Source organism: Lampetra planeri, chromosome 39 (genome assembly GCF_965212315.1).
Source record: "Lampetra planeri chromosome 39, kcLamPlan1.2.h2, whole genome shotgun sequence".
NCBI lineage: Eukaryota > Metazoa > Chordata > Hyperoartia > Petromyzontiformes > Petromyzontidae > Lampetra > Lampetra planeri.
Genome location: NC_136145.1, coordinates 7,836,903 through 7,863,973, shown reverse-complemented (window position 1 = coordinate 7,863,973; position 27,071 = coordinate 7,836,903). Strand labels below are relative to the sequence as shown.

Genomic DNA, 27,071 nt, shown 5'->3' with positions numbered 1-27,071 from the left:
ATTCAACTGCGGTCTTCTCGGTTGGGGTGGGGGGGGGCCCGTATTGAGCATTCATTTATATTGAGCGCATTAGCCACAGCACTGCACGCGGCGTTGATAGCGTTTGGCGAGCGCCTCAAGTTCGATGGGTAAAGGCTCGGCGTGCGGCCTAAACCTGCAACGACCGCAACTTTGGATTCGGTGAAAATCTGGAGGCCCTGGTACGGCCGGCATTCGGGGTGCTCCTCGCGGGAGCGATGCTCTCGACAACCCTGGCGTCGGCCTGGGGTCACGCCGCTGTACGTAGCGCCGGAGAAATTTGCGCTGAACTCGAGGATTATCGCACGCGAACAAAAAATAGTCGCCGCCTTTACACGCACGCCTGTGTGTGGGGGTCATCGACTCAAACAGGTGACGTGTTCTACATCTCGCCCCCCACTTTATGTCGCGAAAACCCTTTTGTAAACAAATGACGAAATGTTCAGTGGCCACTTATGGGCTATCTGCACATCGATCGTGATGATGTTGATGATGAAACCCGAAATATATTATGGTCTAATTATTTGGGCCATCCTTCCTACCACCCCACTACTCCCCCCCACCCCACACTGATTACCGTAGATAATCGCGAGTTCACTACGGGTGGCGTTGTTAACCCCGCCGAGCTGCGCTATTCCGTTGCTGATTCGCGACAAAGCCGCCTTTGGGAGGCAAGCGCGAGAGGTTGTGCTTGCACGCGCGCCAGCCGGAGCGGCAATCGTGAGCGCGCTTCGTCCGACTGTGTGTGCCGCAGAACAACCCGGGGAAGCCGCCACCCACGCTCGAGAAGATCGTGCAGATGGCCGGAGAGATTGCCGACGGCATGGCCTACCTCAACGCCAAGAAATACGTGCACCGCGACCTCGCCGCTCGCAACTGCATGGTGGCCGAGGACTACACGGTCAAGATCGGGGGTAAGGCGCCGGGCGGTATACCACCGCGACTCGTGCATGCGATCTGTGCCCCGGATCCTCGTACCTAGGAAGAGGCTACGAGGAAGTCGCGTCTTGTTCACGCCGAGATAAACCCAACCGTAACGGAATATAAATAGTGCGGGCTGTATAGCCGTGAGTGTCAAGCGACGCACTGAAAGCTGTCCAAAACACACGCATCTCGTGCACATGCAACAAAAAACACTTAGTTTCCTGAAGAAGTGCTCCCGTTGTTTTCGATAACCATAATTTTGACGGTGACCTAAGACAAGAACCACAATGCATTTCTTCTGGAACTGTGTTTTACACGTGTCCCCATGTTGCTATTCACAGTAATGAATGTTTCACTCTGCCAGTGATTTACAAGTCCTTACGTGTGCCCTCACAGGCAGCCTGGTGATGATAAATAGTGTCTGTAGTGCCTTCTTAATTGGGGTTTATTACCTTTTGAAAGTGGGAAAAATATAGCATGGAACTTTATTTTACTACGACGACAAAATACTTAAACAATGGGGGGGAACGGTGGTGCAGTCCGCTTCCCACAGCCATGGCTAACATCCGTGGCGAGTGATATCTGAACTCTGGTTCTTTCGGTAAAGTCACGTAGGTAAAAAATGAAATAAAAACAAGATAAAAATAATAAATAAATGAATAAATGCCCATTAAATCACGTCGTTTCGATTGCAACACAAGCAATCGTCACCAGGTGTGAAAATCACAGCTAGAAATGTTTTACTAAAGTGGGAGAAATGCCGGGGCTAAGGAGTTTATATAAGTGTGGACGTCAGGGACTGGGACGTGAGACTGTGCGGGGGGGGAGTGGGCGGGGCTAGAAGCGAGAGGTTGAGGGAGAGAAGCGCGGGGGGGGGGGGGATAGAGAGACAGCGACGCAGCGACGACTGCAGTTACAGCCGAAGATTATGGGTCCTTGCAGTCACGGAAACTTCAAATCTAGAATCCAAACCGGTCCTGCACCCTTCACCAGTCTGCACTGACCAGCGTGGCGAAGTATGGTCAAACAACCCCCACACGACTGCCACTCCTCTCGTGACAAACAAGGGTGGCGTGTTTCTAAATGTACTTACTGTGTAGAGGCCATCACCTCGCAGTGGAATGAGAGAAGCGACTGATTATTAATGTCACCAAATATTATCACCACAATGGTGGGAAGTCATCAGCGGTTTGAGTGTGGTCTCTCTGCCATGGACGCCACGGTGACGAGATGTGACAGGAGGTCGTGGGTTCGAACCCGACCCTGACGCCTGCTGTGTATTTGGAGTTTGCACGATCTCCCCGTGATTACGTGGATTTTTCTCCGGGTCCTCCTGTTTTTCCCTCCACATTTAGAAACATGCGTTTAGAGTATTTGGCTGCTTTAAATTTCCACTTGATGAGCCACTTCGTTGAGCTCTCATATGTGGCCAGGTCGCTTTTGAAAAAGAGCTACATAGCTCAGTGGGCTTTACCTGGTAAAATAAAAAATAGTTTAATTTACAATGTTCAGCACTGGTCTAGGACCCACGGCATGGGGACACTTTGCCCGATCGGACACACCGTGCGAACGGCGAGGGCGCTGATGCCGGAATGGGGCGGTGTGCTTGCGGTGTGCAGACTTCGGCATGACGCGCGACATCTACGAGACGGACTACTACCGCAAGGGCGGCAAGGGGCTGCTCCCCGTGCGCTGGATGGCGCCCGAGTCCCTCAAGGACGGCGTCTTCACGACGCACTCGGACGTGTGGTGAGTGCGAGCGGCGACCGCCCACCTCCACCGCGCCAGTTCCTCGGTCGTTCCCAGCGGCCGTCGCCACCGCCAAGCCTCGGCGACCCTGGTCGTTGTGACGGCGGTTGTGGTAACGGTCGTTGTTGGCGGTGGTTTTGACGGTCGTTGTGACGGTCGTTACGACTGTCGTGACGGTTGTTGTGATAGTCATTGTAATGGTGGCTATGACTGTCCTTGTGACGGCCGTTGAGACGGTTGTTGTGATGGTCGTTATGACGGTCTTTGTGACGGCGGTTATGACGGTCGTTGTGACGGTCGTTATGACGGTAGTTGTGATGGCGGTTGTGACGGTCGTTGTGACGGTCGTTGTGACGGTCGTTGTGACGGTCGTTGTGACGGTCGTTGTGACGGTCGTTGTGACGGCGGTTATGACGGTTGTTGTGACGGCGATTGTGACGGCCGTTGTGACGGCGGTTGTGACGGCCGTTGTGACGGCGGTTGTGACGGTCGTTGTGACGGCCGTAGTGATCGTCGTCGTGACGGTCGTCGTGACGGTCGTCGTGACGGCCGTCGTGACGGTCGTCGTGACGGTCGTCGTGACGGCGGTCGTGACGGTAGTTGTGACTGCCGTCGTGACGGTCGTCGTTACGGTTGTCGTGACGGTCGTCGTGACGGTCGTCGTGACGGTCGTCGTTACGGCGGTTGTGACTGTCGTTGTGACGGTCATCATGACGGTCGTCGTGATGGTCGTTGTGACGGTCGTTGTGACGGTCCTTGTGATGGTCGTTGTGACGGCCGGGTTTGTATGACCTGTATCAACAACCGTGAGAGTGGTTCTCGTGACGATCCGTGTGACGGCCGTCGCGACGCGTGCGCAGGTCCTTTGGCGTTGTGCTGTGGGAGATTTCCACGCTGGCCGAGCAGCCCTACCAGGGGATGTCCAACGAGCAGGTGCTCAAGTTCGTCATGGACGGCGGCCTCCTGGAGCGGCCGGAGAACTGCGAAGATCGGCTGTGAGTTCCTCCCCCCCTCTCTCGGACCTCGCTCACGCGCCGACCCTCCTGCATTAGAATCAGAATTTTTTTTTAGACTGGAGGAATCCGATGAGCTGTGAAGCTCTTTTTCACAGTTGGTCCCGTAGGGGGGTGGGCACTGCCTTTTTCCTGCCACGTGGCAGCCGGGCGTGTGCTTAAATAGGCATCCATTATAATGGGCAAAGTGCTCACGGCTGTGATGATGCAGCGTGGTTCGCATGGGCACCTGCCGCAAGGAATAGAAATGGGGCCTTCTCATAGCCTGGCACCTGGGGCCCCTCCGGCCCGTGGGTCCTGCGTGCAGTTGCGCCGCCTGCGTACTCGATGTCTACGCCACTAGTTCACGATACATCGAATCGCAGGTGTGAGAATGTATTGGTTTTTAGCGGCAATGTGAATTATGTGCAAAATGTATCCGAATGGGACCAAAACGCAAGCGTGACCAAAACGAGACGTTAAAAATTGAAAAGTTACAAATGAGACGGCAAAAAAAAGGAGGCGAAAAATCATCACAGGCCTGAACCGCGACAATCCGTCAATCAACCGTGGGCACGGATCGTCGCATCGCGTCGCTCGACGGCAGAGTTTGCCCGACGCTCGCTCGTGTTTGCGAGCGACTGTTGCCGTTGGCGACTGGGCACGCATTGTAAGATGACCGCAGGTCGACCGTGCGTGCCAAGACGCGACTTCGCCAAACTGGCCGCGATTCCACCTCCCCCCTCGGCCCGCCCGCCCGCCCCAGAGAGTGGCTACGCAGTCCTGTATCTTTATATAGGCATACGCCTGGTTTCACTACGAATAATTGCACATCACCGCGACCGGATTCGCAGTGCGGGAGGGGATGGCGGTATTGACGGCGGTCGTTCTGACGCGAGGTCCTCGGGAACAAGGGGGCCCCGTGCGTCCACATCAACCGCAGTTGGTGGATTATTGCGCAAGATGTTTCGCGCAAGAATGCGTGGCTGGTTCCGCTTTTCGCGCTGGTGTCCAGTTCGTCAACTCTTTGGCCGCTCCTTGCATTGCTCACTGGCTTTGGATCGTGTGTAGTGTTTATGATTAGTACGCAGTCAAAATTTATGTTGTTGTTTTGTCCTCATGACCTCTTGGAATTATACCGAGAAACAGAAAGAGGAACACATGGATCGGAGAACATAAGCGCATTGTCAGCTTTTTGACCGTTAAGACTTTTTGAAGTGTGCTTGGGCAGGACGCATCACGAGCAGCGATGATGGCTGGTGGTCAAGACTAACGACAGAATGGCAGCCAATAGGAGGGAACACGCCAGAGAAGACGGCAACTGCAGAAAAATAGAGCGATGAAAGCATCCCATGTGTGGCTGCTGGATGGACCGCAAAGGCCTTTGGAGGTCTTCATCCAGTCGTGGATAGATCACGGCTGACAATGACGATGTGACCTATGTCCTTCCTACCTGTCCTCCCTTTCCCCGGTCTCGCGTGCGACCCGTCCCGCCCCCCCCCCCCCGTGCCGTGTGTGCCCACCAGGTTCGAGCTGATGTCGCTGTGCTGGCAGTACAACCCCAAGATGCGGCCCAACTTCGTGGACTTCATCTCCATACTGAAGGACGAACTGGACGCGTCCTTCCGCGAGATGTCCTTCTTCTACAGCGAGGAGAACCGGCAGCACGCCGAGCCCGAGGAGAGCGACCAGGACGGCGAGAACACCGAGTGCTCGCCGCTCGACCCATCCAGCTCCGGCGCGGGGGTCGGCGAGCCCAACGGGGCCAGCCTACACGGCGGCGGCGCGGCCTCCGCGCAGGCTGTGGGCGGGCCGCGGTGCCGCGAGAACGGGCCGCTCTCGCTTCACTTCCGCGGCGGCAGCCAGGCGAGCCCCCCGGCCGGGCCGGCGGCGGCGGCGGCAGCGGTCGCGGCCGTGCCGGGCGGCTGCGCGGGCAGCGGCGGCTGCAGCAACTACGAAGCGCACCAGCCGTTCGGCGTGTCCAATCGAGCCAACGACCCTCGCTACAGCAGCCCGCCGCTCAGGTCGTCGCCGTCATAACGCCGGCGCGGCCGCCGTAGGGGACCCTCCGCCGTTTGTGCGCGCCCTGTAACCTCCGGCCTCGACGCGACGATGCCGTTTCAGCAGGGGGAAGAGAGGGAGTTGAGGCGGCCCTTCCACCAAAGTGGTTTTTAATTGTTTCGTTGTTGTTGCTTGTTCGTTCCCATTGGTTTGTGACGAAACGGCGGAGCGGCCGGGTTTGGGGGACGGCAGGAAAAGCCGTTTGCGATTGTCCCTCCGTCTTGAAGCCGGTGTCCCTCCGGCGCCCGCCGTGAAGCGGGCTACGGAGTCGCCCGGCATCTTGAGAGTCGGGGCGACGTCGCCGCGGGACCCTGAATCCGATCGGTCCGCTTTGAAAAAGCCATCGTGTAGGAGGAAGAGTTCCGAGTCTCCACTTTAACTACCTTTTTAATTTCATTCTGTTGGCAGCGAACCAATCCACGGGACAGCTTTTGGAGCAAAGAGCAGCACCCTCTTGGTTTTTCAAAGGAAGAAGTTTTTTTATTTTGTTGTCAAAGAAGCGACCAAACAGTGTTTGTGCCAGCCTCTGTTGACCCAGCTACACACTACTATCAAGAAGTGCACCCGCTCGACAGAACTGTGCGGCGCTTGATTCTCACTACAGTTTCAGCACTGTCGGCAAGAAAGCAGAACTTTCCTGGGGATCGTCGAGCGACTGACGACGAATTTGTTGAAGACTTTTGAGAGCACCCCGAGGTGGAGGGGGAGGTTCCTTTGTGGGTTTTGATTTCCCGTCACCACCCCCCCCCCCCACCCCCGATTCAGCTGCGGAATCTTAAGATGCCAAATGTACACGACGTTGGTGGAATATACGAAAACGCTTTTCATTATTTTCTTCAGAGGGTTTGTTATTTTGTCTCGTGTTGGTGACCTTTGTGGCTACAGCGTTGCTGCTGCTGCTGCATCTGCTGCGTTCCTCAAGATGTTCCGTTGTCCCCAACGGAACGGCATATCGGGACATCATCTTCACGAAGCTTGTGCGTTGGCCGGCGTCTCCGTCTCGTCGTTCCGATCTTGTAGCCGGGGTTGCGTCCGTGCGTGTGGGTCAAGTTTTGTGCTTTTCGAATGTTTCAAAAGCAGCGTGTAATAGTGAAGAGGGGGTGGGCAGGTGTTCTGGGAGAAAGCTAACACAGCACTTAACTCAATAGGTTTGCACATCCCTTACCAGGGGATTTTGAATTTTTGTTTTACTCTCTTGGTAATGTGTTTTTCTTCTTCTCTGAGCCTACACTTACAGTGCTGACAACTGCTGCTAAACAGTGCTAACCCATTACAAACAGGAACATTCGTTTTGACGTTTGTTCCTCATCCGAAAATCGCGCACGTGCAAATAAGCGCCGTTGAACCGCGGCTGTACATAAGGAATGTTGGAGGGAGCTCGGGGGAGGGGTGCGTCTGTCGCTTGCGCTTTGCATTTTCCTGATTAACTGTGATAGGCATTTAGCGTTTGAAAAACAAAGTAACGTGTTTTCTCTCGTTAATCTGCTGGGGTTTCTTTTTTTTACTTCGTCAAAGCAGAGTGGTTCACCCAAGACGTGGGAATTGCCTCAACGAAATAAAATGGTTTTTATTTCAAATTTGAGCAACCAATAATAATGATGATGATCATTACCTTTTCAAAAAAATAAAAAATCTGAGGTATAATTTTAAGAGGCCGTTTTATATAATAAATAAATGTTTCCCCCCTCGTGCCCGCCCAGGATGCTCTCTGCAGTATTCACGCCTCATCACGATGGAGTTTAGTTCCGAAGGACAGCGGTTTTCATTCCGTGCGTCCATCATCCAATCCATCGCCTGCGCTTGCGCTCTCAGGCACGCTCGCACGTCTGCCCGTCTGCCCGCCGGCCCGTCTGCCCGCCGACCCGCCGGCACGCACGCCGCAGCAGCAGCAACAGACCCAGCAACTCGTTTCGACCCTCCGCTGCTTTTGCCGCCGCCGTTTTTGTTATTTCGAATCTCACGCCCTTTCGTCAGGGTCCGCTTCTTTTATTCCTCATTTCGTTTCAGTTGAAACCGCGACCACTGTCGTCGTCATCATCATGGTGCATTTCAGATATCTGTTTTAACCGTTTATATTCTCATCGGTAAACACTACAAAGAAGCATCTCTGCAAACTCAGGTGTAAACCAGTTCCGTTACATTCAATTACCGGTTGTATATATTCATTACGTGAGTACTTTTGGAGCTGAGGATTGTGGGAGGAAAGGGGGGCAAATGAAGCTGGACGGAGAGGCGTTGGTCGGCCCTCGCCGGACTTTGAATCATTGCGTGACTTTCTTAGTCTTTCCGACTGTTTATTTTTTCTTTAGCGTTTTAATCAATTCCTCACCGAACCTTTTGTAATTCTAAAGATTTTCATATATTTGAAAAGAGAGCATTTGCTATGTTATTTATTTTGTGATATTATCGAGAGAAACGAAGGGGGGGGGGGAAGAGGAAAAAGTGCGCTGTCGTGTGACCGTGAAAAAGGAATCGTGCTGTTGAAGATTTTAAGAAATGCATGTCGTTGATAACAAAACAAAGTTATTATTTTGCTGTTCAGTTAGTTTACAGTGAGAGTCCATCTTTCTACAAGTTGTCTTCAACCATCTCCCTAGTCGCTTTTCAAATAAATGTTTTCTTTTGTGTTGACGGTAAACGTGTACAAAAAAAATAGAAAAAAAAACCAAACCCCTTTACCCCCCAGCAGCGCTGCGTCGCGGTTCTAATTGTTCGTTGCAATGTCTCAGGACCACTCGCGTGGCGGTGTGGTCTTTTATTACCTCAACTCACTCCAAGCTGCTCAACACCGGTTGTTTCCAGTGAGGGTCGACGGCCCTCGCTTCGGTCCCTTCGCGCGGGACGGCACCTGGTGCTCCACGGGGCCCAGAGGGGGGCGGCACTGGGCAGGCGCGCGGGTCAGACGGGGTTGCCGCAGGTGGAGGTCGCCTGCGTGGGACTCGGATATTTGGAAAAGTGCTGACAAAAAAAAAACCGCACGGTTACAAAAAACACTGCGCGAAAGCCCGTCGGGGTTGCGCACAATGCAGCTCGCGACAACAGTAAAAGCTGAAAATTAAATCGACTTCAAATCGGTCCCCTCGCACAAGCTGGCAGCTCGCCAAATCTTAAGGCCACGCGACCCGACGCGACACACCGCTCAGTCCAAAGTGTTCGCCGCCCCTCGCCTCGTCAGGCCGCGACAACGCGGCGACTTTTCTTCGTTCGCTCGAAGCTCGGCTCGCCGCGAGCGGATTCCGCGGGGGGGGGGGAGGGGAGGAGGGGGGATCCAGTCCCGTCCCTCACCTCCGCCATTCCCACGCGCGCGCTCCATCTCCTCGGCGGGACGTCCCCACTGGCGGGCGGCCGTCGTTGAACTTTGCCCAGCCGCGTTGTCGCGTCTCCGCGGTCTCGCACGGCCACTTTTTGTTGTTGTTGCTGTTGTTGTTTTTTGTGAAGTTCGCGTTTAGAACTCAACTTTTCCGTCATTTTTGGTCTCGTTTTGGAGGACGACAAGCGTGCCGAGAGACATTGGTCGGAACCTTGCGGCTCTGCGTTTGGAGGGGCGAGCGGCGAAGGGGTGTGGGCAATGCGCGATCGTGGGCCTGTCCCGACGCGGGGAGGAGGCACACGTGTCCCCATGTGGCGGCCAGGACTTCCCTGGGCCCATTGATAATTATCATCGATTATAATCGGCAACGATCGCTCGCGCCTTGCGACATCGTCTCCCTTCAATTCGGAGTCGGTGCCAGCTCTTATCCCCGCTGCGAACACCACCCACCCACCTCCACTTTTGAGTGACCGGTTTTTAAAACATCCTGGGTTTTCATCCGACTCCGTAGCAACAACGTGTGTGCAGCTTGTACTTAAAAAATAGGTGGCATCGTTGGCCCGACTCAAACACTCGTGAACATTTACGGAACGTTACAACCATTTTCCACGAAAAAAAAAACCATGAGAACTTAAAAAAAATATCCCAACTCACTGAAATGCCTTAGCCCTCCTGCGTAAGTAAACAGCCGTGCGTATGCAGTTCAAAAATTTGACCGTGTTTTAACCCAGACGTTCACCTATCAAGGGACTTCGTCACAGGCAATGCCGGGCGGTCATCGTCCTAGCACAACTGCGTCAGTCACATGTCACACTCGACCTCGGCAAGTTGAGGTTTTGGGCAAAGTGCCTTTTTCAGTACACGGACTAACCGACCCGGGTCTGTTTGTTCCCACGTTTGAGACTGGCCCCGTTTTCAGCGGGGCTTGCGTAGTCTCAAAACAAATGTCCTCGCAAACGGCGCACCCAGCTGGATATATCGGCGCGCGCTCGGTGGCACGTGAAACACTCTACCTGCAATCTTCTAAGAAAACGACGACGACGACGACGTGCCAGTTCCCGTGTCGTGATCGTGTCCTGCTGCCCCCCCCCCGTTCATCCGCGCGTTCGACCGCCCCCCGTCATGGCGCTTTGTGTCGAGAGGGGAACCCGCGCGCGATTGTGCAGTCGGCCGTGAAACTCGTCAGCCGCCAGATTTTATTTTTAAATCATGACATCGCATACTGTTTTCCACAAGAAACTGTAAATTGTAACATAATCACGCTAAGTCAGAGATGACGATATATATTAAAAACAAACAAACAAAAAACTCTAAAAAGAACTAGAAATCTTTATTTGGTGTGATTAATCGATGACACCTACAGTATATTGTAATGCCGAGGGGAAGACATTTCCTGTTAATTGTATTTATTTTTTTCTGAATGTGTTTTGTAGTTAAATGTTTGCCTTACGCGTTTGCTGTCTGAGCCCTTGCCTTACTCTGTAAGAAAAAAAAACAGCTTCTGTACGGAGTCCTTCTTGCTTGTATATGAACACGTGTAAGCGCGCGTGCATGCGTGCGCGTGCGTTTTATGCGGCCACACGGAACCCGTCTTGGTTGCAGGGCAGAGGATCGATTGACTTGACCACGGGGAACGGTGCCATTTGAAAGCATTGAAGGAGCTGCTCCACCCCCCCCCCCCCTGTTTGAATCGCCACCGCTTCGGGGGCTGTGGGTTGTGCGCGTGGAGGTCAACTCCTGCATGTTGAGGCTGTCCATGAAAAAAAAACCTTCACTGCCCGAGCAAGAACATCCTTCCTCTCTAGCCGTGCTGGTAGCCAAGACACAGCAGCAGCAGCAGCAATAATAATAATGACGACGAAGAAAACTCGCGCGGGTTTCAGTAACACTCGCCAACGCCGCGTTTCGCCTCCTCGGAAGTGTTATTCGTGTTAACAACAATTAGCAGCAGTGGCTCGGGCCAGAGAAGCGGCGCGCAGCTGAGGAAGCGGTCGCGTCCGTGACGCTGCGTCGACAACTCGGGGCTCGGAGAGCACGAAACCCCCCTGCCGAGTGAGGGCGTGGGGAGAATAACAACCCCCCCCCCATCCTGGATGTTACAGGGATTCCTTGCAGTCACGAAAACTTCAAATCCAGATTGATTCTCCCCCTGGATGTTGTTTGGGGGGCTGGCTTGTGTCAGTCGTGCAGAGTGGCATCGTCCCTGTCACGTTGCAGGTGGACAGAGCCGATGGCTTCGATGGCTTTGACCTCGGTTGAAGAAGCGTTATTTTCAACAATGATGATGATTATTCTTAACTCGCTTGTCAGTGGGGCTCGTTGCCCGAGAGGCAATCCCCAAGTCGGATCCACAACGCGTCCAAAAGTGACCGTTTCAGTACGCCGACAAAGTGAAAACAAAATTAAAGGGATTTGGTTAATGAAGGCGACATAAGGAAAACATTAGCGCCCCCGCCCCACCCTTATCCCTCACCGCTCACCCCTCCCGACCCGGCAACCAGAAACCCCTCTGAAAATCCCTGACCAGCAGCGTCCCTTGTGGAGAGATTTGCGGCCAGTTGCAAATGACGTCTCTTTCTCTCTCGATACTTTCAGTGGAATTTTCCACTTTGCCACTGAGAGCCAGGGATTGTAATGGCACCACCGTCGACGCGTCTCGACTCTCCGCCGTGCCGCACATGGGAGCGAGCTTCGGTTTATTTTGTGTTTGTTTTCAATTGATATTACGTTGTACGGTTTGTGTGACCCTCACCCCTCCAGCCACTAGAGGCCACTACAATAAGCATCATTTTCCCCACGGCGGTTTCTCGGGAGTCGAATCGTGATTTCCCCGAGCCGCGACACATCCAATCGCGTGCTGATGTTGGCGAACCCTTATACTTCGTCTCACTCGGACCATTACTTTAGACGCTGGGCGTAAGAACATTTACCCAAAGGTGTTTTTTTTATGCAACCGGCTACACAAACCCGTTTCATATTTTGTGGCAGGGCTGGCGGCTAGCAGCGGCGTGCGCGATGACGCAGGTTGGGTCCGTTTCGGGCGAAGTCGCTGCTCAGATCGGGCGTGGAGTGCGCAGAGTCGGAGCCGGAGTCGTGGTAGGAGGCGGGGGGGGGTTGACGATCTCCGCGCTTTGCCAAGTCTGCACACTCCACTTCGAGCTCGCTGCGGCAGCAGTCTTGCCCGAGTCGATTTCGGTGGCTTTTAAATGGATCTCGGAGGCCATGCGGGGTTGAGTCCGGTTCGTAGTGGGTGTGAAACCTGCCCCGTGTGAATACGAGAGGGGACGTGAGATTGGACTTTGCAGTGGCCGGGTGGTAGAACAGAGATGGGGTTGAATCTATCTGGGCGGAGCTTTGATAGTGTATCCCCCCCTAATATGCGTGAGTTTTTCTCTGGGCGCTCTGGATTCCTCAAACATGCCAAGCACTTGTTCATAGAATTGGCCAACCATCTGGACGCAGGACCCTCCTGAAGGAAGCCTTGAGTCAGCGACACTTTCCCGTGTAAATAAAGTGTAACGCAATTATTGTCATCTAAGGAGGCGACTGGCTGCATCAAGGAGCACAATATATAAAGTGATCGATTGAAGCCCTGTGCCAAAAAATAATGTTCACCTTATATTCGCATCGGTTCTTGATCATGGTTAAATGACAGCTTGTGTGTGCGGTGATCCATGAATGGAACTTTGCATGGATCCGTTGCTTAAAATAATTGGACATTGAAGGAAGTTGAATCGTTAAACAACGTCCATAGATGTTGAGGACATAAGACCCAGAGCCAGAAACATCTTAATTAGGTGACGTGTCAGAAACATGAGTGTGGTCATGATCTCGGATTGGCAGTGCTTCATAATGTCAATTGCATATCTCAAATGTTCACTCCCACGTCCCACATCTCAATCCCACACGTCAGTCCCACATGTTCATGTCGATCTGACTTGTCGATCAACATATCTCTAGCACGTCAAAACGGCATGTCAATCTCCCACGTCCTGATTGCATGCCGATCCTGTGCCGATTTCACGCCGCTCTCACGTCCATCTCAAACGTCGCTCTCGCGTGTTATTCGCGTGCCAATATTCCAGTCTCACTCGAACGATCGATCCCGCACCTCGTCTCGCGTGCGAGAATCCCACCTCGGTCGCACCGATTGGTAATTCGGCGTCGCCAAAGCCGTCGAAACGTTTCAACGAGTTGTCACCACGCGTCTTTGTCGGGTAGTAACGACGCGCCCATCGACTAAAATACGATTCTTACCCCCCCCCCCCCGCGAAGCAGGCGTCGAATCGCGAGGGTAAAAATCGATCGTTTTAACTTCGTTCAGCGGGTGGGAGTGGGGGGACGCTGACGCGGTGTTTGACACACTGCACTACGAACCCGGCCACCCGAGTTTGAGTCTCAACCACGACCACGTTGCGTGATCTTTGAATTGCTCCTCGCTGGGTCTCTTCCTCCAGCGACCCACGGTGAACCAACGTGATGGAGTAGAGTCAGTCCGCGGCTCGTGACCGACGCGGGGCGAGAGAGGTCATCCTTCTCGTGAATTGACAAAAGGGCCGTTCTACGTTTTGTACTCTCTGTTCGTAATGGCTTCATCGAAGGACTTCTGCCGCTGCCCACTGTATGCCGTGAACGTCACCACAATAGGAAAACGAAGGTGAATGGATTCAATTAAATAGTCCAACTGTGGCCCCCGAATCATCGCAAACGGTTCATGGAATGGCGAGGCGAGGGCGGGGAGGGGGGGTCTGGCAGTGCGTATCTTTACAGGTGTCCGAATCCCGGTTTCTCTGCGATGATGGTGGTGGTGGTCAAAACACGCTGCTGCTGCGCGCCCCTCGTTGGGGGTGAAACTGTGGACAGGCCGCGGTTTTTTTCGGAAGCGTTTCCTCGTCGATGGTGGCACTTGCATTGCTCTCGACCCATGCACGTGGTTCTGCTGATGCTTCACAATGTAACCACCCGTGATGTTATTATGCATTGGCCGATGACGTGAAAGGAATCTTGCTTTCGTTGGTTCTTTGTAGTAGACAAAAGAAAAAATCCTCTTTTATTTTTTACCTAACGTTAAATCTCCTGCGTAATGAATTGTGCTGCTATTAAAAAAAGGTGTTGATATGTGAGGTGACATGAGCATCAACAGTATTTAAATGCATCGTTAGCGTGCATACAGATGCACCGTCAGTGACATGTGTTAATTAACTTAATTTAAAATGGACAGCACATGTGAATGTAGTCGTCATTTTGGCTGAAAGTCTGGCAGATTTAGAAAAAAAGAAAATGACCAATCTGTCACCTCCGCGATAATTATTGAGACGGACTGAAAACGGGAATTTGTTCCATCTTGAAAGCACAATCTAGCGCGTGTTCTCTAGATTCAGTAGAGTATTTAACAAAAAAATTGGTGCAGAAACAGTCCCAAAGCTGCTTTAGAGAGAGGCCCCGTCACCAAGTTGTCCCTTCAGCTGAGCCGGTTGTGTCGGGAAGCACCTCCAGTGGGCTTGGAGAGAGCCCAGTGGTGTCGCGTGGTTGGAATGGGGCCCTGGCGCAAACTATTAAAGGATAATGGGGCGTGGGGGGGGGGCTCGGAGGTGGTTGTGGAATGGAAGCTGCCCCCCCCCCAATCCATCCCTGGTCAACCGCCCCCCTTTGTCGCCCAGCGCCTGGTCCCCTTTTCGCCGGTGGGGTCCCCTGGGAGGGAGGGGGGGTCTGCAGCTACTTCACTGCGAGTTCCACATTGTAACTCACGCATCCTGTCCATTTATGGAACGTGACTAAATATTCAACGTTTCTCCCTTTTTTTTATAAAACAAAACATTAATTTGCGTGAATATGGGAAATTCTGATTCAGATATTTCCAGGGTTTCTGTGTAAAAAAAAAACACGTACGTCACGTTGTAGGGCGCGTTTTAATTTGTATATTCTGAAAGAAGAAGAAAGTTTATTTTAATTATTTGTTGCTATAATCTGTGTAAATTGTGTACAGTTGTATTGTGTCCGTTTTAAGCCGCACCTAGATTTGCTTTTTCCTTTCGGCTTTTTTCATAGCAAATTGCTGTTACTGTACTCCTGGTTTAAGTCAATAAATAATAGAGAGAGTTTGTGTGTCTGTGTACACACGCATATATATATTATCAGTATGTGTGGTCTTTATTTTGTCACTTTGTCTATCATAAAATATTAAACCAACAAATGCAAACGCGTGATAGCTTTTTTCTCCCTATGCCGCTTATTGACTGCTACGTTGCAGTTAATAAATGTCACTTATTTATCACCATGCTGAACAAGGAGAATATACAACAGATAAGCACCTGCACCAACAACTGGCCCAAGCTATGTGGTCTGCCAACCGGGAGCGATAACTGCGTATCATACCATGTGATTAGCGCCGGCACGCAATGGGTCACTCTTGCGAAAGACGTCGTGAAATCTTTAATGTCCCCTGTGAAGCAGACGGCGCGACTTCTACGGTGAATGCCCCCGCAGTAATTGCCGGGACGGCCGCTCGATTCTAACCTCGAACCCCTGCAACAAGCGGCATCGCCGCCCCAAGCTGAGGCATTCCTGGCGAAACAATTGGGCATTATTTTAACTTTTCAACAACCTTTCGTTTTAATTGGCTGCACAGAACTCTCGTCACCACGCCACTGCCGTGCCAAATCAAACCAAGTTTCCAGGGATGATTAACCCTGGTGCATCACCGCTGTCAGAAACCGAACCGGTGGACGCATGTGTGACAGTCCGTGGGCGAGGTGTGTGTAGGCTCGTAAAGGATACTCCTGGCCACTCGACAACAACGGAGGGCAGAGTTGTAGCGCCCACAACAATGAGCAGAGCGCCGGGTGGCTCAACAGTGAATTGGCGCAGTGGGGATCACAAGTGGTGCATCTGTCAGTCATCGTAGTCAATCGACTAACGCCTCCGCATGTCCCGTGACCTTCCAGCGAGCCTTCATCACTTCACGTGGCCTCAAAGTGCACCTAACCTGGCACAACCGCTGTGGTGACATCTTAGTGGTGAATGGTAGCTCTTGTTGAGCTCTGTGTGGGTGTTTAGAGGGCATTGTGCTGTAGGTGGTAGGCAGTAGCATTGTGATGGGCATGTGGTGAGCTCTGCCACATTGACAATAACATTGCCACCACACTGTTGACTGTGACAGACTGCCTTTAACATGACAGTTTACGCAATACGTACTATGGCATTCTAACACGATGGAGATGTCAGTGCAGGGCACAAGGGGTAGAGGGAAACAGCGTGAGATGGGAGGTTGCAGTGTAATGAGATAGGACGGTTTGTCTATAGAAGAGGCGCAGATTAGAAGCACGTGGAGAGAGAAAATTCGGGCAGCTATCCCCATGCGCTACGGGCAGTCCCCGACTTGAGAATGGGCTCCGTTCCTGAGACCCGTTCGTAAGTCGGAACACAATATATTTAAATGCACATACGGTCAGTGTGCAACAAAAAAGGGAAGCATTTTTAAACAAAATAAAACCAAATAGGCGATTCGCCTCGCAAGTGCGAGCTCACGTTGGCAAGTCAGATGGTTAAAAATAAATACTTTATGGAAGCTCGTTTGTAAGTGCGGATATTCGTATGTCGGGCGTTCGTAAGTGTGGGACTGTTTGTCGTGGGGCTTCTGGCTTTGAAGAGGAACTTGCTAACAGAGCTACTCAAATGCTGTCACCTGTACAGTTGAGGGCGGCACCGTCAAATATTTCGAGGAAAATCCTCACGTCTCGTGACCTCTTCTTGAGCCTTGAACACTCGGTGGGGAGCACGCTGCGGTAAAAAAAAAACTGCACAAATTTCCAAGTGAAATCTGCCAAGGGTCTGCTTCTCATTTCAAAACAGAACGATTTGCGCAAAGTGAGTTATTTCAACGATATATCGCAGGGGCGCTGTTTATATCCGAATCTCCGCGTGCCATCTCTGGCTCCGAGTTTGTAAATGTTTTTTGCGAGGCTCGTCACGGCTGGCTGCTGCGAGGACTTCTCGGTCGGTGCCTTTGATGAAAGAAAATAAGCGCAGTTTTGTGGAAACAACTCCAGAGGCTGGATCCTTTGTGATGGATCGCATCTTCACGTCACCTACACCACCCTCATGCCACCTATACACCATACTCTTAGTTTTTTTCGGTAAAGTCACGTTGGGGAAAATAAATAAATAAATATGTAATAATACATTAATGATACAAATACTTTGAAAAATAATAGAAATAAAATAATAAATCACTACGGTTATTTTGCTGTGCCTTTTTACACCTGATGAAGGAAGCTTGTATTGCCTCCGAAACGTCGTGATTCATTATTTTATTTCTATTATTATTTCTATAATATTTATGATTTATTTTTATTATTTCTTGTTATTTATTTATTTTTCCCTACGTGACTTTACCGAAAAACCTAAGAGTATGAATCCTTGCAGTCACGAAAGCTTCAAATCTAGAACCTATACACCACTGTAATGGCACGTATAATTTGAGAAATATATATTTTATTCCATGCTGCACAGAAGCATTGTCTAGATTTGAAGCTTCCGTGAATGCTAGGATTCATACTCTTTGTTTTTTTCGGTAAAGTCACGTAGGTAAAAAATAAAATAAATGAAAACAACTAAATTAAATCACGACGTTTCGGAGGCGTAACCAAAGAGTATAGAAGCATTATCATTTCGTACTATGAAGCTGAAGTCAAACGTTCCCCCTGTTGGAACGGGGAGATTGTCACGGTTGGCTGCGTACGGTGTGATCGAAGGTCAACATACAAACGAAGGTGGAGCTGCCTGTATCACTGTTGGTAGCTCTAAGCCAAAGGTGAATGTTCCATATTCATATGACAGAATCTCCAAAAGACAACCAAACGACTCGTCATCAGCAGTGAAAAATCCACTTCTGGATGAAGGGCTTCCCAAGCTGTTGCCATCTCTCACGATCCTGCAGCGGAACAATCCACCTCGCACATGATTTCATCACTCCATCTCTCGGGTGGACACGTGATTGGGCATGTTTCCTCCCTTGGCTGCCGCTCCAGTGGTTGAGAATAATCATATAACTGGATTACTGCAATTACTCCAGCGCCGATTAGAAAAACCTTAAACAAAAACAAAGGTATCCTATTAACGAAGGGATGTGTTCGCACATCATTCATGGCTTTTCCCATTAATTGAATGTGAAATATGAGGGATGTGTTTCGGACAGTCGATCCAACTCTACTCCCAACCTAAAATATACACAATCTTAATGAGCATACATATGATTGCATAACAATTCAATGAAAACTAAAAAAAATTACCTTTTCAGGGAACTCACGAAAAGATCTGCTGCTGCTGCATGTTGGAATGACTGGAGCGTGACCCTACCGTGGACACCGTGACACTACCATGGACACCGTGACGCCACTGCGGACACCGTGACCCTACCGCGGACACCGTGACCCCACCGTGGACACCGTGACCCCACCGCGGACACCGTGACCCCACCGCGGACACCGTGACCCTACCGCGGACACCGTGACCCCACCGTGGACACCGTGACCCTACCGCGGACACCGTGACCCCACCGCGGACACCGTGACCCCACCGCGGACACCGTGACCCCACCGCGGACACCGTGACGCCACCGCGGACACCGTGACCCCACCGCGGACACCGTGACCCCACCGCGGACACCGTGACCCTACCGCGGACACCGTGACCCCACCGCGGACACCGTGACCCCACCGTGGACACCGTGACCCCACCGCGGACACCGTGACCCTACCGCGGACACCGTGACCCTACCGCAGACACCGTGACCCCACCGCGGACACCGTGACCCCACCGCGGACACCGTGACCCTACCGCAGACACCGTGACCCTACCGTGGGAGGATGACGACGCTTCGGCCACCCAGGTGTCTTTGATCTCACGGTGCGTGGCAAGAGTGAAATTTCGTTCAAATTCGGAAAATTCGATTTTGTTAATTGACGAAAACAGTCCATAATTTGTTGATTGCGTGAACGCAAATTTCAATCCCATAACCTGCAGCCCATACCTCTCACTCTCCCCTCCTTATATTCCTCTCGGCGCGGCTTGGCTCCGCGCTAGCTGCGCCTCTGTTCTCGAACCTTCTAGAGCAGCGGTCCCCAACCTTTTTGGTACCAGGGACCGGTTTCGTAGAAGACCATTTTTTCACGGACCGGGGGGGGGGGGTCATCATTGGGTCTTTCCCCCTTTTCAAAGAAGCTCTCCAGCGACGTTTGTTTTTTTTACTCATTGTGGCTACTAGGGGTTAGCAGCTTGTGGGCTCACCAACACGGTGACGGAGACAAGTGCGCAGTGCGGGAAAGAATCGTGGACGGAAGTGGTCGATAAAACAATGGGAGCGGGCCACGCGCGGACTCACCGCTCTCACCTCCTGCTGTTCGGCCCGGTTCCTAACAGGCCACGGACCGGTACCGGTCCGCGGCCCGGGGGTTGGGGACCCCTGCTCTAGAGGGTTCCGGGGGCTTCCACACGAGGTCTACCGTGACCCTTGCCCCAGTTCGTTCGCCCTGCCGGCACACCCACATTACATGCTCAGCGGCGTGTGCGCTAAGTGCCCACCTGCAGTTGCTGCTGCTATCCAACAGTCAGTTCTATGTCACTACAAGTATGCTGATTCTAGAAGGTTATGTCACTTCAGGTGGTACCGACAAGGGAGATAGCCGGCATGGGCTCATAGACTAACATCAGCTTCGCCACAATTCCACGTATTGTCAGATATTATCGGCAAAAGGTTGAAACAGCAAATGCAGTTACTCACGAGGATGCCTTCGATTTTAATTGATTGGCAGTTCTGTGTAAAAATAATATTGGACATGGTTTCCGAAACAGCACATCATCATCCCCCTGTGACGACAAAAAATAGGTACCCTCTGAGACTCCGCACCTTGATGTGCTGTGCTAAGACCGTACTGAGCCTTGCCAGATAAACATGGAATCACCACCGCATACTTAAAACGATCGCCACAAAGTGTAGCCCGAGAGAATTCGGCGACATGTGCTCAATCTCGTCTAATCTCAGCAGCCGAGCAGGGTTGAGACTATGGCTTAGATGGGCTACCATCATGCATAACAGGCGCTATAGGCTGCTGCGGGGATACCTGGTGGGCAGTGAGCGTCTAACGTCCACCCTTGGTGGCGAATTTGTACGCTATGAAGAAGGGTCGTTGCCCAAAACGTCGCCTATCGTATTTGTTTCATTTTAAAGTTACAGTGTTATTCAAGAATGTTGACTTTTTGCTGTTGTGAAGCAAGGCAAATTACCCTCCACAAATTCTCATCCAGCGGTGGTGGTTAAGCATCTTTATTTGTTAAAGACTCAAAAGTCAACGGTGCTTCTATGTAAACACATTACCCTCAGATATAGACACGTGGAATTCCCACGGCACGCGTATAACTAAATAATGCACTCGGCCCTGCCGCCGTAACGTGGAATTTCCACATCCACAAAACGAATCAAGGATCACATTGGAAATCTATTGTTTAGCCAGGTTTGTACGTTGCACTTCTTTCGCGCCGTACGTAGCCTTCTATGGTAAATTACTGAGGCGTGTGACGCCTCAGTAATTTTTGAAAATCTTTTTTTTCTTTTCATTTTAATTTATTTCATATTTTTTACCTACGTGACTTAGCCGAAAAAACCAAAGAGTAATTTACTAGGTTTGTTTTCTCTTTCATTTGTACCTGATGATGATTGCTTGTGTCGCAATCGAAACGTCGTGTGCTATTATTACAAACTTAATTTGGAGCTTTCGTGACTGCAGGAATTATTCTTTGGTTCTTTCGGTAAAGTCACGTTTAAAGATAAAATCATATTATTACATTTATTTTTCTTTCTACAGTGGCTTTACCGAAAGAACTAAACAGTTAAGGAAATAAAATCGACTGATTTCGTGCGGCCTGCGTGCACGAGTTGGGGGCAGACGTACCTCTGCCCACACACTCACTCGTATGTATGCACTGTACTGAACTTCTTTTGCACCGTACGTAGGCGACCGCGCTAACCGCTCTGGGCTGAACCCCGCTTCCGTCAGCAGTAGTGGCGAGCGAGGCAGTTGCAGCGCTGCGCCTTTAAACAGCGGACGCACACCGGAAGCTGCTGCCTCGACTGCATTAAACGAAACGCGTTTTTTGTTGTTTTTTATGACCGCGCGCTCCAGCTGTGACGGAGCGTGACCCCTCGCAGCCGCCGTCCGCACTCAACCAGGAAGCGAGACGCGGCCTTGGGAGTGGAGTGGCGTGTTTCGGTCCGTGTTTGTCTCTCTTGTTTATTGTTGTTGTTGCTGCCGTTGTCGTCGTGAGTGCAGTTGCAGCTGTCGCCGCGGTCGTAGAGAGACTCGGGGGGGTGGGGGGGGGTCGTGGAGATTCGCACAAGTCCGACAAATTCATCGAGAGTCGAGGGATCCGTGGAGATTCGGAGTATCGGCGGGGCTCGGCGTCACCCACATAGAGACTGGCGATTCGTAGAGACCCCAATCCACTTGCGTTATTGATCTAGACACGAACACTTATCGAGGTTATCAGGCCCAAGGAGATCCGTGTGACTTGTCGAGATTGACAGATTGGCGAGCGGTATCTGAATGGGTCCCCTCTTCACTAACTCGTAGTGACCAGTGTGGTCAATTAGGCCTTCGTACAGCAGTGGATTTACAAAAGGCGGTGTATTACAATACCCCGGGTGAATCACGGAGATGATATATTGTATGCAGAGAGTTTCTCGGAGGCTCGCGGATGTTACTACAGACTCGTGGTGACAATGAGACACATAGAGAATGAGACTTATCGATTCCTAGATATTCGATTTGTCAATCGGAGAGAGCCATAGACATCAATCAATACTCGGATGCACAAAGAGCTGTCTGATGTATAGTGATTTAATTAATTAAGAAACGTCTGATATATATAGAGGGTTAACACGTAGGCTTTCGCGACCAATAGTATTCATGTGGATTCACGCTTCAACACACCGGTGGGCTAAAGTAGTGAACTATTTGTCTTTTGTCAACGTGACACTTTTTTTGCTGATTGGCCGTGTCGGGTGGTGGAGGGTTACGACACATTTATAAATAACGCGATCTAAACCAAAAACGTTGATTATGAATTTATAAAGGTTGCATCTACATAGACTTCAGATATCTATCGAGCCGTATAATCGCTCTACATGGCCACAATTCTACAGCAGAACTTTAACGCCGCCTTTACCGCGTGAATAAGTGTTTCGGAAATAGCCACGGAATAAATCACGGTCACTTTCAAACCTTGATTCTTGAGCCAGAGCAAGGCACGCCCGAGATTATTGTGTTCAGTGTTAATGCACGAGTCTCATAGAGCCAGAGACTAAAGCACCACTGAGGTTTCAGGGTTTATGCCTAATTATTATAAAGAGCCACATTCCTAGGTGTATTTGTTCATGCCTAGTTCAACCAGATGATATGCATCTTCTATTTAATTCGGTTTTGTATACTGTACTCTTAGGTTTTTTCGGTAAAGTCACGTAGGTAAAAATAATAAAATCATAATATATGAAAATAACTAAATAAATAAAAAAAATTTACCTACGTGACTTTACCGAAACAACCTAAGAGTATGAATCCTTGCAGTCACGAAAGCTTCAAATCTAGAATTTGTATACTGTATTTGTTTTTATATACGGTATTTGTAACAACAAAGATGCTTGAACATAAACCAGAGGTGAGCGTGGTTGCATATAGTGCCCGTTACCATTGTACTCACTCCCGAGTACAAGACTCGCCGTGCAGTTTGTACCTGCAGGGCACAGACCCCTGTGTCTCTGCACAGGTGTGCACTCTGGCGTACAGTAGGAAGTGCCAAGGCCGTGACCTCTGCGGCGTGATTTATCCTTGCACGAAAACGAAATCCTTCACTGAAGAGGAAGTAACGCTCATTCTTTACAGATTAGTCACCGTCATCATGAGGTTAACCACGTTGGCATCCTGCACTGTCTGGTAAGGGTGCGTGACTCGGACGAGGAGGAAAAATCGTGCATACGCATGGATGCCGTCTCGGGGCCGTGGTCGTCTTTGTAAACAGAGCCGCTTAGCTGAAATGAAGTCCCGCGTGTTTCCCCTCCGAGGTAGTTAACGAGAGCGATAATGATGGCTCGCTTACGAGGCGCACGACGAGGTGATGACGTTGCACGGAGCACGGTGTCGTGAGGTGGCGTCACGCGCGGTGATGCCATCGGGAGAGGGAGTGGTGACGCTTGGCCCTGGGTCACCGGTGCGGACGCGGAGTTGAAGCGTTTTGGCGCTGGCTTATTCTCCAAGTTGTGGACAAGGCTTTGTCCCACTTTATACTCAAGTGTCATTCGTATTCGATCTCAGTCGTCACAGGAGTTATCGTGCTCTCCCCCGCCCCGTTACAGACTGGCAACTGGACGGAGCTGATGCATTACTGCTTTCAACCCGAGTTGGAAAGGGGAAACATAATGGTGCATTGCCGTTAATAGCAAAGGCACGGGGCCTTGGTAGTGTGAATGAAAGCTGTGTTGACGGTCCTCATTAAGGGAGAACTGGAGAGACTGTTGCAGCAACAGGGTGATGCAATTCGATCCCCGCTCCTCCATTGCCGAACCTCAGAATTCCGCAGCTCCGACGGGGGCAGCGGTTTCTTGCTGCTGGGCAGTGTCCACGTTGTGAGCAGTTCCTCTCCTTAACCTCCTTCCCTTCCTCTCTTAAAGCTCACATCCTATCTCTTGCCCATTCTCTTCCTGTTCCCTCGCCCCTCCACTCCTTTCCGTCCCTCCCCTACCCTTTCATGATCCCTAAGCACTCTATCACTGTGATTTCTCACGCCTTGTACACTCATGCCGACTTCATCATTCCATTCTGTCATCGTTTTGTAAGCCATGCCGACCACCTTGAGTAAAGGTGCTCTGCAAATATAAATTAGATTATATCAACAGACGACAGGTCCACCGTGCGACTGAATACCTTTCATTTTGATTTATTGGCGTTTGCTGTTTTGGTGCCGTGTCTCCCCGTGTAGGTGCGATCAAGAGGACCAGTGATGGATGCCACCAACATGGATATCGATGATTCTTTGTACAGGTGAGCTCAACACGTAGCAAATCGTTGAGCGCGCAAACCTTGCTTTGTTATGACTCGTATGGGTACTTTACACTTGTCATGTTATAAAACCTGTGTGTACGAATGAGAAAAATATTAGTGTAAAATTACAACCTGATTAAAAATCATAGAAATGGAGGTGATTTTCATCCTGTCACTCGGAGGAAAGGAAGATCTTTATTTTTGCTGACTGGGCCTTTGGTGACATAGCATCAACCACTTGCACAGCTGGTTTCAAATGTCTACTATGGACCACATACATGCTGTCAATCAGATTGTAGAACAGAAACTAATACCATAATGCCTGGAATTTGCAAACCATACAAATGCATGTTATTCAGTGGTAATATATTCATTCATTCAAGTTCTCACAAACTAAGGCTTTAAAAAAAAAAATAGATCGATTGAAAATATTAAAATAACTGTGAAGATGTAAAAGCTACACCAAGTTTGCGTTACGCGATGTGCAATCACTGCCTGGGAGCATGGTCGCTGCGGATGTCAAGTGTTGAGATTGGCTTTTACTGGTAGGAACCTCCTGGTTACACCAGCCCAAAGGGGATTATTGTGTCCGTCCGTCGTGCAGGGAGGGGCTGGGTGGGGAGGGGAGGGTGGGGTGGGTGGGGAGGGAGGGGCTGGATGGGGAGGGGCTGGGTGGGGCTGGGTGGGGAGGGGCTGGTCACCCCGTGGTGCCCTTATAAAACTCAACGTTTAACCTACTCACGCCGGCTTGTGCCCGCCCTCACAGTCGGGCATATTTGCGGAATACACCACGCCGCCGTTGACCCTGGCCATTGACCGAGCAACCCAACGTTCCTACCAGCTCCCTCCGCAGGAATGTGTTCTGCCGGAGCAACGTTGGTTGTGGCACCGCAGCACCGTGAAGGATGGCATTGGTATGGCGAGGCCCAGCATTTATCAGTGGATAGACCATGGCTGATGATGTTCGGAAGGTTTTCAAGTTGAAATCATTATAGTAGGTTGACTCAGCCCATCATCTCTCTTCGGTCTATAAAGTTAGTACCACGTTGTGGGAAATGAACTCACACCTGCCATATGAATGTGGAATTTCCATCACTGGCTCAGGGCTGTAATTGGGAGATGAGCACCACCGCACTGCTCATTCGAGCAGGAAATCACTTTGATTCTTTTTGAAGTGACTATTAAAGACACCTCTTATTTGTAAGTTCACAGAAGCAGCAACTTTACAAAATATCAGTGTAAGGTGATTCGGGGGACAAAATAACCGCAGCTTAAGTCCTAAACTTTCACAGGGCAATCACAACACTTGGAGAAAGCGCTTTCCTTTAGTGTCCATATGCTCTTGAGTGCTCAAACAAACAACATCGCTTGTTAACACCGTCTGCAAGGTGCAGGGTGGGGTGTCCCATTCACCGCTGAATCTCAGAACGCGCGAGCAGTTTAGCGTTAATTTTATTTAGAGAGGCGTTGCATCGTTTTTAAAGACATTTTTCTCACCACAGAGAAACGTAGCGACACGACCGCACTCTATCATAGCTGCTGCCAAACTGCCACACGCTCTCCTGCATGGCCTTGTGGGAGCCTCGGTACTGAAAAAGTCATTTTTTTTTACTTCTGGTTCCGTTCAAATGACGTACGTGTACAATGACGTATGTGTACGTCATCAGAATGGGAAAGGGTTAAAAACACAAAACACCACTGGGGTACTCCCCCCCCCCCCCCCCCGTAGCTGTACACTGGGCCGGTCACGTTCATGACTCCGTGTGTGATTCTAGTGATGTGATGGTGTGATGTGATTGTGTGCGATCGCAGCCGGCAGCGCTATGTGCTGGACGACGATGCAATGCGGCAGATGGCACGCTCCAGCGTCTTCCTGAGTGGGCTGGGCGGGCTCGGCGTGGAGATCGGTGGGTGTCCCCCGCCGTCACGACGCACGTTCGTGCCGCACGAGTTTTCCGTTTCTCTCGGGACGTAACAACGGCGCCGTCAGTCCGCGGCATTCGGCGTCCCGCTAAATGATTCGTGTCAGCCTAGCGTCTTCGCTAAATTGACGAACGGAAGACGCATCCTGAGAAAACACATTCAACACCTCTTGTCAATATGCACGCAGGCTGTGTGTCTGGATTGCCCCTGACACAGGCTCCGTCATTACCGAGACATTAACTTACTGATAGGCCTTCCGTTGTGGCGCTCCGGTGACATCTCTGCAACTTGGCTCTCGTACGTTTTAAGGCATCAGTGCAGTGACATCACTAGAATGCTGTAATTGAGTGCCAGCACATGACTGGAGTGGCTTTTTTCATGAACAAATATTCATATCAGACAGCCTGGAACCGTACAGCGTAGGCACGAGGCTACGAGAAAAAGCTCTTTGGGTGTTTTGGTTGTTTCTTCCTCGACATGTCTACAACCAAGAACCAGTTGTGCACTTCTTGTTATTGTGTTTGCACCAATGTTTTGACCAGAAAACCGACCAATGGCCGTGGAAGTGACCTTCAAAATGTTAGACGTAATCATAACAAATATGCAATTTTCTAATTGACTGTCATTTTGTTTTCTTGCAGCCAAGAATATTGTGTTGGCCGGTGTAAAGGTAATCGCATAAATTACTCTGTCATACGACACAATACAAATGTTGCTTTCGACCGCATCAACGGAGAGTGTACAGAAAAGGTGGGCAGAATGAATTCGTAAAGAGAGGCAAGTCCGTTATGGGTTGAGGAAAGAAAGTCTTGCGCCGGGACTCGAAAAGGGGTAGGGGGTCGCCGTGATAAACGTCTGGGGCCTTCTTGTTGTTGTTGACGTACGGCCGCTGATGTCGATGCAGAGCAACAACTACAATTTCACTTTCACGTGGTCCAGCCAGATAACCGCATCAGGAGCAGTATCATCATCGCTGTGTTGTCTCCTTCGTATTTGTGGACTAGG

At 50.8% G+C, this 27,071-nt stretch overlaps 2 protein-coding genes across 7 annotated transcripts in view; both read left to right on the top strand.

Moving 5' to 3' along the window:
• LOC144731579 (insulin-like growth factor 1 receptor) overlaps positions 1–10,564 on the top strand; it is a 119,533-nt gene extending 108,969 nt beyond the window's left edge. For all 5 annotated transcript variants that reach the window (XM_078612733.1, XM_078612735.1, XM_078612734.1 and 2 more), the window contains 4 exons: positions 773–932; positions 2,562–2,691; positions 3,552–3,686; positions 5,210–10,564. In XM_078612733.1, coding sequence (XP_078468859.1) covers positions 773–932; positions 2,562–2,691; positions 3,552–3,686; positions 5,210–5,723 — 939 coding nt within the window. In that variant the 3' untranslated portion in view covers positions 5,724–10,564. The remainder of the gene's footprint in view (positions 1–772; positions 933–2,561; positions 2,692–3,551; positions 3,687–5,209) is intronic.
• A 10,671-nt stretch (positions 10,565–21,235) lies between these two features.
• LOC144731578 (ubiquitin-like modifier-activating enzyme 6) overlaps positions 21,236–27,071 on the top strand; it is a 41,422-nt gene continuing 35,586 nt past the window's right edge. The window contains exons 1-4 of one of the 2 annotated variants that reach the window (XM_078612730.1): positions 21,236–21,320; positions 24,082–24,143; positions 25,956–26,050; positions 26,708–26,736. In XM_078612730.1, the coding sequence (XP_078468856.1) occupies positions 24,103–24,143; positions 25,956–26,050; positions 26,708–26,736 (165 nt within the window). In that variant the 5' untranslated portion in view covers positions 21,236–21,320; positions 24,082–24,102. Of the gene's footprint in view, positions 21,321–22,909; positions 23,040–24,081; positions 24,144–25,955; positions 26,051–26,707; positions 26,737–27,071 lie in introns of those variants that run through there. The other variant, XM_078612731.1, reaches the window with a different exon arrangement.